General features: G+C 36.4%; 1 protein-coding gene across 1 annotated transcript; it reads left to right on the forward strand.

Annotated features, from left to right (window-relative positions):
- Nucleotides 1-772: 772 nt before the first annotated feature.
- Nucleotides 773-11,151, forward strand: LOC132636458 (uncharacterized). Its single transcript, XM_060353328.1, has 7 exons — nucleotides 773-1,242; nucleotides 3,984-4,211; nucleotides 4,528-4,601; nucleotides 5,780-5,939; nucleotides 6,085-6,204; nucleotides 6,321-6,429; nucleotides 10,551-11,151. Exons 1-7 carry the CDS (start codon nucleotides 1,042-1,044, stop codon nucleotides 10,730-10,732), a joined length of 1,074 nt encoding a protein of 357 aa, XP_060209311.1. The 5' UTR covers nucleotides 773-1,041; the 3' UTR covers nucleotides 10,733-11,151.
- The last annotated feature ends 653 nt before the right edge of the window (nucleotides 11,152-11,804 follow it).

Consider the following 11,804-nt stretch of genomic DNA (forward strand, 5'->3'; position numbering starts at 1 on the left):
CACTTTGTTTGATTCAACTGGGGTATGTTGCTGTTGTACCCTTCGAATGGATTGGTCTTTAATTTTTGCCCTTCAAAATCGAAGTTATGCCTATAGGGGCATAAGTTCTTTAAGAACACTGCGTAACTTATGCCCCTATAGGCATAGGGGCGAGCATAGTACGGTAGATGCATATTACCATGCCGATATTTGGTATACATTTAAATCTTTTTGATAGTCGCTATGATATTCGGTATATAAAAAAAAAATCGAAATATCGAATACCATACCGAAGTATATAGTTACATATACAATTCATATATCTTAGTAATATAATACTAATAAATATATAAACCAGTATTATTACAAAACTAATTGTGTAAACGTTGCAACTTTGACTACTCTATCTTGATTTAAATGTCTTTTTTGTGTTCATTTACAAAAGGAATTGCTTATACTTTCTTTTGAATATTTTTACATGCGTAAAGTGTTAGTAAGATATAATTGAGGCGTTTCTTGAATAGCCAAAGTCTTAATTCTCTACTATATGAGTATATAATTCGAAGTCGAACAAACTATAGTACCAACAACACAATATCGAACTTAACAATACCGAATTAATTTGATACAGTAATGATATAGTATTTTTAGAAACCGAAACCGAAATTATCGTATCGAAATTTCAAATATCATACCATGCCCACCCATACACATAAGTTTGATTTTGAAGGTAAAAAATTAAAGACCACCACAAAATACGGGGAAAAGCGCAAATGACCCATATTCAAACATTAGCCCTAGATTGCAAAACTGGTGCACTTTGGGCACAACAGGCGCATCAAAATAAACCCCCGCTTTCTATTTCTGCTACTGAGTTTGAGAAACAGCCACGCTACCGATTTTTGGTCTGTGCGGATAAAATAGTAGACACGTCACTGTCCCCTCTTCTGCATGTCAACAATAAAACAAACACACGCACACTCACTGAAATAATATTATGCATCCACCAAAATTTTAATTTTCCCTAATCATCTGAATTTGGTGCTAAAACAAATTCAAACAATGATGATGCGATTCGTATCGCAGAAGAAAATTGAGATTGGTAAAAGAGGTATTGCGACGAGTTGTAGGGCTGTGTTGTTACCGCGATTCGGTGGACCTGAAGTGCTTGAGTTACATGAGAATGTACATGTGCCTGATCTGAAACCTAATCATGTGCTTGTTCGTGCTCGTGCTGTTTCCATCAATCCTCTTGATACCAGAGTTAGTTCCCATTTTTCTTATTTTCCAATTTCGTTTTGGTTTGAAATGTTGCCCCAAATCGAACTTTAGTACAATTATTATGTGTTGGTACCTATCAATTATACCTCAATTTGTTTCTCGTTTGGATGATTATGTGAATACTCTCTTATTTAGACTATTTTTGTGTTGGTTGTTTAACCAGCGGCGGATTCAGTATTTTCACTCAGGGGTTCGAAAAAAATAACAAAAACTAAATATAAAAAATAATGTTGTCAATTGGAATTGAACCTAGGACACATGACAATTTTGAACGGCCTGTACCGCTTGAGCTAACCTTTTGCATTTATTCAGGGCGTTCAAAAGTTAAAAATATGTACATAAACATAGAAAATTTACCCTATATATACTGTAATTTTTTATCCGCCCTTGGTTGTTTCCATCACTTCTCATGATACCAGAGTTAGTTTGATTTTTAATGATTGGTCTGATATGTTGTCGAATTGATTTGTAGTGCAATTATGTGTTGGTACTTGAAACTCATGTGTTTTTCAGTAGATATGTTCAATCAATTATAGTATATGAATTTAGACTATTTTTATGCTGGTTGTCGTCCCTGCTTTATTTTTCTTAAGACCAACTATACTTTGAGAAACTTAAAATAGGTGGAGTTTTTTGACGATACCAGAGTTAGTTCAATTTGTTATTTTCCAATATTATTTCTGCCTTTTGATTGGTATCAAATGTCGAGAAAATTAACTCTATAATCCAAATTTACGTTGGTACTTGAAATTCATATAATCCAAATTTACGTTGGTACTTGAAATTCATGTGTTTTTCTATATGAATCCTCCCTTATATAGACTATTTTTGTGCTGGTTGTCTCCTCTAATCCCGTTGATACTGGAGTTAGTTCCATTTTTTATTTTGCTAATTTTGTTTCTTCGTTTTGATTGGTTTGAAATGTCGCCAAATCTAGCTATATTATAATTTTGTGGTTGGTACTTGAAACTCAGTGTGCTTTTTAGTAGATATGTTCAATCAATTAGGCCGCAATTTCTGTCTCGTTGAGATGATTATATGAATCCTATCTGATTTAGACTATTTTTATGCTGGCCGTCATCCTTTGATACCAGAGTTAGTTGAATTGTTATTTTCCAATTTCACTTCTTCTGATTGGTAAAGTTGCTGCCATGTGACCAGGAGGTCATGGGTTCGAGTCGTGAAAACAGCCTCTTGCAGAAATGCAAGGTAAGGCTGCATACAATAGACCCTTGTGGTCCGACCCTTCCCCGGACCCCGCGCATAGGGGGAGCTTAGTGCACCGGGCTGCCCTTACTTACTTCTTCTGATTGGAAATGTTGCCAAATCAACCTATAGTACAATTATGTGGTTAGTATTTGAAACTCAGTGCGTTTTTCCATAGATATGTTGAATCTGTCCGTCCATCCCAAAATACTTAGTCACGTTTCACTTTTCGAGAGTTAATTTGACTAATCTTTGAAGCTAAATTAGATTAGATTAATTTTTTTTTCTAAAACAAGACAATCAGGTGCACTGAGCTCTTGCTATGCGCGGGGTCCGAGGAAGGACTGGACCACAAGGGTTTATCGTACACGGCCTTACCCTGCATTTCTGCAAGAGGTTGTTTCCATGGCTCGAACACGTGACCTCCTGGTCACATGGGAGCAAATTTATCTGCTACACCAAGGCTCCCTTCAAAGATTAGATCAATTTAATATTTTAAAAAAAACTTTGATACTCAAAAACTATACGAAAAGTACTATAAGTTGCAATTTTTCTCATATCAATATGGTGGAAAAATACATCTTCAAATGTTGGTCAAACTTCACGTTATTTGAGTCTCGAAAAGTTATATATGACAAGTATTTTGGAACGGTGGGAGTACCTCAGTTTCTGTCTCATTGGGATGATTAAATGAATCCTCTCTTTTTTAAACTATTTTTATGCTGGCTGTCATCCCTGCTTTCTTTTGCTTAGGACCAACTATACTTTGAGAAACTTAAATAGGTTGAGTTTTCTGACGATTGTAGAAAATTGAGGCTAATGTGCTGGAAGGTGAATTGAGGAAAAGGGGATATGTAGGGAAATTATTCAAATTAGGGCAGATTTTTATGCCTTTGAGACCTTCTAAGCAATCTATGGTTTTCATTTCTTTCTTCCTTTTGCTTTTGTCTGAAAGCATAGAGACCTTCACTTTAGAGATTTCTTGAAGAATAATCTTGTAAACATACTGGAGCGTCTTTGATCTATGTTATTGGTCCCTTAATTTTCTTTGTTTATGCGCCACATGGCAGCTGTTGAATTAGTAAACCCCTTCTTAAAGTTGACTATCAACAAAGATTTTTCTGGTCATTCATTGATTATAAAAATTGTAAGTAAAGTAACTTATAAAGTGAAAATCATGCTTCTAGATGAATACAGTAGTACTGTGAAGGGAACGCAATGCTGATAACATCTAATAGCAAATGTCTATATTTTCTCTTTTTCTTACTGTGGAAGAATTTGTTTATATATACATCAAGTCAATGTGGACAAGATATTAATTTGATGGATACCATTCCGATGTTTTCTTATTCTACTATTGAGAACTGCAAATAGTTATAAATGCTCGCACAAATGTTTTCTCTAAATTTTCTGAACTTATTTGTTCGTGGGAAGCTATACCATAGAAATTGTGATCACAAATCCATCTTCGCATTGTTTTGCATTGAGCATTTAGTAGATGCTTTAATATGTTTCAGATGCGATCAGGATATGGACGTTCAATTTTCGAACCACTTCTACCATTAATTTTGGGCCGAGATATAAGTGGTGAAGTTGCAGCAGTTGGAAATTCTGTTAAGTCACTTACAGTTGGACAGGAGGTATTTGGTGCTCTGCATCCAACCGCTGTGAGGGGTACTTACTCTGACTATGCTATTCTTGCGGAGGATGAACTTGCTCCAAAGCCAGGATCACTTTCGCATGTGGTATGTTTTCTGTTTAGTTACATTCGGTGACACCAACTTCTTAAGAATACTTTTCTGCTTTTAGTCCCTTTTCTGGCTATTTGCAATCAGTTATAAAATCAGCGTCTATCTTGTTTCTACTCCTCATACTGTCACTTTTCTTGGATGTCCTCTCTTCCCTCCCTCAGCCTGCAAATTAAGTTATTAATTTTTGAAATTTGTAGTTGGAAGGTTAATATCCCTATCAATTTTTGTTCTTGTTATCTCCAACTGTCATATCACACATCTTGGTTTCTTACTACTTTAGTATGCTAAGGTTCTACATGTTGTTCTGCAGGAAGCCAGTGCCATCCCATTTGCTGCCCTAACTGCTTGGCGTGCACTAAAAAGTACTGCCAGAATAAGAGAGGGGTATGTTTAATATCTGATAAGTTATATTTTTTCACCAGTGAAATCTTTTTTTCTTTTTTTCTCTTTATTCGCCCTTTGTAAAGGAGAGGGGGATGGGAAATATGTAGTCTATCTGGAAATGCACTTTATACACGCACTGTATGGATTTGAATTCATCAGTTAGACTTGAATAATTACCTCTCCAGGAAAAAGGAACTGGAAATTAATGACTCAAGAGGGTCGTCTGACCTCTTCAAGTATTACCGTGTCATAATCATTTTAAAATTAATAATTTAAGAAGGTTCTCCTCTGCAACTATATTGCTGAGTCATAAACATTTTCTGCAATTGTCGTGCATTTAAATTCTGCCTTTCTGTTTGCCTGTTTTGGCTGCAAAGACTATTTTCCAGTTAGAAAGAGTTTTACAGCTTCAAGTAAAGGATTATAATCATTGAAGTTTTTAAGCATGGCATGTGAGTGAAAAGTATTTGATGGAATTGAAATTTCATGACTCTGTTTACTGTTTTTCTTTATCAATTTATTTACTTTCTTCTCAGTTTTGGCAAAACATTTAAGTGATCAGCTGATAAAGTTATTTACTGGGGTGTCTAGGACCAACATTATATTCTTTGAGTGTAATAATGCATAATGATTCTTCCATTGGAGTGTGTATAAACCTTTTAACTTGAAGTGCATAAAAATTAAGTTTCAAGATGCATTTATATTGGCGTAATGGATAACATGGGGTTGCTCTAATGCTGCTGAGTGATTGTTTTGCCTAGAGATGAAAATTGGTCAAAAAGGATGGCTTTTCCTTTTTCTTTGAGAAACAGGATGTTGTTTAACATGGATTCAAGACCTTAGAATATAGTACTTGCTATTTATTACCTACGTATATTAAAAAAATAGCTTACATATTTATTGTTCACAAGTCATGCCTATCTGAACTCGTTAATCTTGTTTGAGAGGTCAAAGGACATTTAGATCAGTATTCCAACTGTATCCTTTTACTTCATATCGAACTCATGATAGTGTAAACCACAAGGAAAGTGAGTGTTATAAGGCTAAACCTGAGGAGAGGTCTCTGAAATTATTCAGTTCTATTTTATTCTTTGTTAAATAGAATAATATGATCCCTCGAAATGATATATTTGTGCTGTTTATATTGATATCATTTTTTCGCAATCAAATTACTTCAGGCAAAGGGTATTGATCATAGGTGGAGGAGGAGCAGTAGGTTTCTCCGCAATTCAGCTTGCAGTGGCTGCAGGCTGCCAGGTTTCTACTACATGTGGAGGAGAGAGTATAAGTCGCATTTTGGCAGCCGGTGCTGAGCAGGCCGTTGACTATACCACTGAGGTGAACCTGCCGTAGTAGTTCACGTGTTTAACCCCATCATGTTATTTATTTGAACATGATATGCTTGACTTGTTTTTTTGATGGCATTATTGGTGTTATTCTCCCCTGTCCTTTTGCCAGGATTGACTTGTTTGCTTGTTTACAGGACGCTGAAATAGCACTTAAGGGGCATTTTGATGCTGTCTTGGATACAATTGGTGTGCCAGATACGGAGAGAATGGGTATTAGTCTTTTAAAGAGAGGAGGACACTACATGACGTTACAGGTTAGGAGTCGTCTTACTTTTATAGCCGCGAAATAATCTTCTACCTTATTTTCTTATAAATGCCGAAAAAGTTTGCTGTACAGTCTTAAGCAAGATTGCTTGTTCTTTGCTCATAGGGGGAGGCTGCATCGGTGACGGATAGGTACGGACTAGCTATTGGTCTTCCTATGGCAACAGCCATCTTGCTAAAGAAGCAAATCCAATATCGATATTCTCATGGAATAGGTATGAGATCCTCTGAAGTTTCTATGATCTGTCTGGCAGAAATGGTTTTTTTTTTTTCCTGACATGTATGAAATTTTAGAACACCCTTTTATCCAAAAACAAATGGGGAAAAAAGAAAGAGAACATGAAATTTTAGTTCACCCCTAACAGTATGAGATATGTTCTTCCTATATGCCAGTGCATTTTCAATACAAAGTAAAAAGCATAACAAAAAAAAAAAAAAAAAAAACTGTACGTTCAGTCCTAGGTACTATTTCGTTATTAGCTGCAACTCCTACAATCAGATTGATGATTTAGACTTGATTCAAGACTTTTTGTTGCCTCATCTCATTGGTTGGTTGTTTCTTTACTTGAACTATTGGTTGAAGAGGTCGACAGGGGCTATAATCTGAATAATGCTCCCTCCATTTCAATTTGTTAGTCTGATTTTGACTTGGCACGGAGTTTATGAAAGTAAAGAAGACTTTTAAATCTTATGGTCTTAAATTAAAGAAATGTAGAATATACCAAAATGCTCTTTAATCTTGTGGTCTTAAATATGCCATGTGGAAAGTTGGAGTTAAAGAGTTGACAAAAAAGGAAAGAGACATTCTTTTTGACACGGACTAACGAGGGAAGTAAGAAAGTTAAATTGAAACAGAGGGAGTAGTAGATAAAGCAACCAGAGAGCCGTTTTAAATTGACCTGAGTTTGTGATGTTAACACATCTTTTAAGGCAAGAAGTGAACCAGGGAACAACATCTTCATCTATTTAAAAATATGAGATGCTTTTTTCAGGTGTATAGTATAGTCATTCTGATATGGCTAGGACCTTTTTTTTGGAGTACTATTGTCAGCATATTTTCATGATTATTGACAGCGTTTTAGAAGGACTTTTAAGTGAGAATGACATACAGATAACTGATCTTCACTGAAGTAGATAGGAGAAAGAAACCTTCATCCATTTTGTGATATCAGATACTTTATTAAAGTAGACAGTATAATCATTCTGATATTGCTATGACCTTATTCTTGGGCTAGTGTGTGTGTGCGTGTTAATATTTAACAGGTTTTAGAAGGAAGTTTAAGTGAGAATAACATAACAAGCACTGACCTACATTCCATGTTATTTGGGCTACTTGCTCTCTCCCTCTTTCTCCTTCACAGAGGTTTTTCTCTGAGGAATAACCTTTAGGTAGTTCAGGACGAACTCCATGTGCATATTTGTTCATGTGATTTTGGTCCAAAATCCTATTTGATAATTCTCTAATTCTTTTGTTGATAAAAGTAATTAAGTTCATTGATATACTGCAGAAACGACCTGCATACAAGGTGTATACAGGTAACAAGTAAGCCTTCATGCTGACATGGTTTACTACAGAAATCATCAAAATTAATTGGAATATCATCTGCACTGAAAAAATGTAAAAATAAAATAAAATTTCCCACTATATACAAGAGTTCTCAATCCTTCAGAGTCTCTTCTGTCTTTTTACTTCCGTGTTTTTCACATAAGCACTAAAGAAGCACCTTCCATGTTTTATTTGTCTTTTCCTTCTGTACTTCCCTTCAAGTAGCAAATCTCTTACTGTAGCATTATCCATTCAATTTCAAATTCAATCTGTACGCTATGTATCCCATTGGGCAGTGGAGCAATAAGTGATTTACATCCTCTCCCATATTCTTGTACATGAAGCACCTGCTAATATGTCTTGAGTTTTTTTTTTCCCATATTCTTCTAGTTCTCAGCTGAATGGATGGACCCTTGTACTGCTGTGACAATAAAAACGTCCCATGTGGTGCTCTAGGAACCCAAATTGAGATATAAGGAAGCCCTCTGAGGAAGTTCCAGATTTCCTTTCCTGATAAGTGATTATATTTTGTAGAAAGACTTACTGTAGATAACCAGAAACTTCATAAACAGGCGTCAGTGCACTGGTTCTGCTTCCAGAAGCTAATACTAGCCCCATTTACTATAAATCTCACATCCCTCCCTTTAATTATATTTGTCCATAATGTTGCTCCATATGAGATTTATCTGATTTGTCCTCGATTCACCCCTTTGAGCATCATATTTGTCGACAGTTATTCTTCTCCACAGTCTACTCGAAACCTCCATTAATTTTCTTAGTAATTAGTAAGCCTCTGTTAAGATTTCTCAATGCCTCCGGAGACCTGCATCGCTTCAAGGTTATCTGACTGTATTCCAATTAACTAGGTGTGCCTCGTCACCTCCATCCCATGCACCACCAAAACAATCCTCTGTAACTTCTCCCATTTCAATGCCACTTATGCTGACAAAGGTAGTAATGACATGTAGTATTAAAGGAATGCTACACAGAGCACTCATTATGAGTTTCTTCCCCCTTTGATAAGTATCTCTTCTACCATCTGTCTCGTCTCAACTTTTCATTTACCTGATTGAATTCCACATTGTTCTATTCTGGTATGTCAATCCGAAAGGTAATCCTAAATAAGTCGCCAAACAATATCAGCCTTGCAGCTGAGAAAATTTGCCGATTCTTCCTTTTTGCTCACTTCCCAACAGGTATGATTTCACTCTTCTTTCGTTTATTCTCAACCTCTTAAGCTGCTTAAACCATAAAAGTATGTTCTTCACCTTGAAGTTGATCTGTCTCAGCATTGCGCAGTGCAACTGCTTCTTCTTCAAATAACAAATGGACATCTTTATACTATCTTAATTCTCCCTCCTACTTGTATCTCTTCAGATATTCATCCTCCCACTAGTTTGTTCTTCATTTCGCTTAATGCTCACGTATCAATATGAACAACATAGCTGAGAGGTTCCCGGTAAACAAACCTCTCGTATCTCGAGAAACTTGTGGGGTTCCTGTTGACTATGATGGATAATTCTCTAATATAGTTATCTGGAGGAGATGATCTAGCTTTGACGGTCTGACCATAATCTTATCTAGATTCCGTTCAAATGAACTGCTGGGTGGACCGAATCAGTTTAGACAGAACTTGATCATCATTTCACAATTTTAAATTATTGATCTCTATATTAGGAATGAGCATATTCGGGATAAGGTGGGGGTGGCCTCGGTGAAAGATAAGATGCGAGAAGCGAGATTGAGATGGTTTGGGCATGTGAAGAAGAGAGACACAGATGCCCCAGTGCGGAGGTGTGAGAGGTTGGCCATGGATGGTTTCAGACGAGGTAGGGGTAGACCGAAGAAGTATTGGGGAGAGGTAATTAGACACGACATGGCGCAACTACAGCTTACCGAGGACATGACCTTAGATAGGAGGGTTTGGAGGACCCAAATTAGGGTAGAAGGCTAGTAGATAGTCTCGTTTTCCGTTCTTATTAGTAGTCGCATTATCGCAATATAATTTCTTCTGCTCAGATTTCTGCTATTATCTGTTATTTCCTGTGCTTTGATTATCCTGTGTTATCTGTGTCGATTGCATTATTTCATTTCATATCGTTTTGATTCTCTTAACCTTATCTGACTTCTTTTTATGCTTTTATTGAGCCGAGGGTCTTTCGGAAACAGTCGTCTTACCTTGGTAGGAGTAAGGTCTGCGTACACTCTACCCTCCCCAGACCCCACGATGTGGGATTTCACTGGGTTGTTGTTGTTGTTGTTGTATATTATGATAGGCTAATAAGGATAAAGTACACCCAGAGTAACTCCCAGTTTAAGGTTTCAAACTGCAGAAACTTGATTCCTCTTGTCTATGTTGCTCAGACTCTCCAAAAATGATGCCGCACCCGTGTCGGATCCTTCAAAAATACACTACTTTTGGAGGATCCGACACGCACCCGTGTCCATTTTTGAAGAGTCCGAGTAACATAGCCTCTTGTAGCACGTGACCACTTTTTTTAGATATCATGTGACAGCATTTAGAGTGCTTGGTTGAGAGTGGTTATAGCGAACACCATGAGAATTGAGATCGTCCTACTCACTAAGTTTCTCCCTCGGTTCACTCGGAGAGAGAGAAATGTCTTTTTTTGTCATTCATCTGAGTTTTTAAATTTTGTGGCTTGCCTGTTATTTGGTAGCGTTATTGTTATTTAAACACATGAATAGCTTGAGGCGGATGAGTCAAAAGCTGTGCTGTTGAGCCTTAATCGGTGCTTTAAGTAATGCATTTCTTGTGTTTGCATGGTACAGAATATTGGTGGAACTATATGAGGGCTGATGCTGAGGGTTTACATGAGATCCGTCGGTTATCTGAGGCTGGGAAGCTTCAAATCCCAGTAGATAAAACTTTCCCAATTTCACATGTCAGAGAGGCTCATGAGGCCAAGGATAGACGACGAATTCCTGGCAAAGTAGTGCTAGAAATTGACTGATTTATTTGTCGAGCTTAGCCAACAACACATGGATTCAGTGCACAACGCTATAATGTCCCATGCAATCCGGTATTGCACTGAATACTTGATACCACATATACGATATATGTCTGTCATTGCAGAATAACCAGAATCAATATTTACACTTTGTTGGAATATATAGGATTCGGGAGCTACTAGGGAAGAAAAATGTGCAACCTGTAAATTCTTGGGACATTGTCAGTTGTTTTATTCTTTTCTTCAAGTGTCCGTCATTGTTTCTATCACGTCTTTCTTCAACTTTGGCCATAATACGTCTTAGGGGATGTTTGTGTTTCTTTTAGAAAAAAGACTATGATATCTGAATTTGGTTACATATCCGATTTGGATATTGTTTTCAAATTTGAATAATGTTGAATTAAGGGAGTCTGTTTGCTCAATATCCAAGTGTGTATAATTTATCTTCTTTTTTAAAAAAAAAAAAAAAAAAAAAAAAGAAACAGTGGCTAAAACTTAACAAAAGTGATTATATAAATCTGTTTGCTTGTTGTGACGTAAACTAATAGACTGTAGTTACATTATGGCAAATAAGGCAAACAAATATGTTTACATAATTAATATATATATTGTACAATTATTAGGTTGTGTAATTACTATTCTAAAAACTACACAAATTCAATTATGAGTTGTCCTTTCCCGCATGTTCTTAGTAGGACACACAATGGATCACCTCATCTGGTTATCCTATATTCATGTGTTTTTCATAATTGACAAACCAACAAATTTTTCAACCTGTCACCTTTAATATTTACTTTGGCTTTCTCTGGAGCTAAAAGTTTTTCACTAGGAGTATTATTTTCCCTTTTCCTTCTAAAAGGCAAAAGCAGAAGTTTTTTACGTGAAATAAAGGGAAACAAAATGCTTTTAGTGAAAGATATCATCTCTTTATTTCCCCATCAATGGTGCTTTTGTCCTTTTCTGATACAAATGTTAGTCAAAGCCCTTCTCTTGAAGTAACTCTTGGCTAAAGGCCAAAAGCACCCTCATTACCCCCACTTTCTCCTCCTCCCAAGAGATTGATGCAGAGTATTTT

Source organism: Lycium barbarum, chromosome 4, assembly GCF_019175385.1.
Source record: "Lycium barbarum isolate Lr01 chromosome 4, ASM1917538v2, whole genome shotgun sequence".
Lineage (NCBI taxonomy): Eukaryota > Viridiplantae > Streptophyta > Magnoliopsida > Solanales > Solanaceae > Lycium > Lycium barbarum.

Coding starts and splice junctions, on each gene's coding strand:
- LOC132636458 (XM_060353328.1), top strand. CDS start 1,042: ATGATGATGCGATTCGTATCGCAGAAGAAAATTGAGATTGGTAAAAGA. Junction 1,243..3,983: donor TCAATCCTCTTGATACCAGA/GTTAGTTCCCAT, acceptor AATATGTTTCAG/ATGCGATCAGGATATGGACG. Junction 6,205..6,320: donor GACACTACATGACGTTACAG/GTTAGGAGTCGT, acceptor CTTTGCTCATAG/GGGGAGGCTGCATCGGTGAC.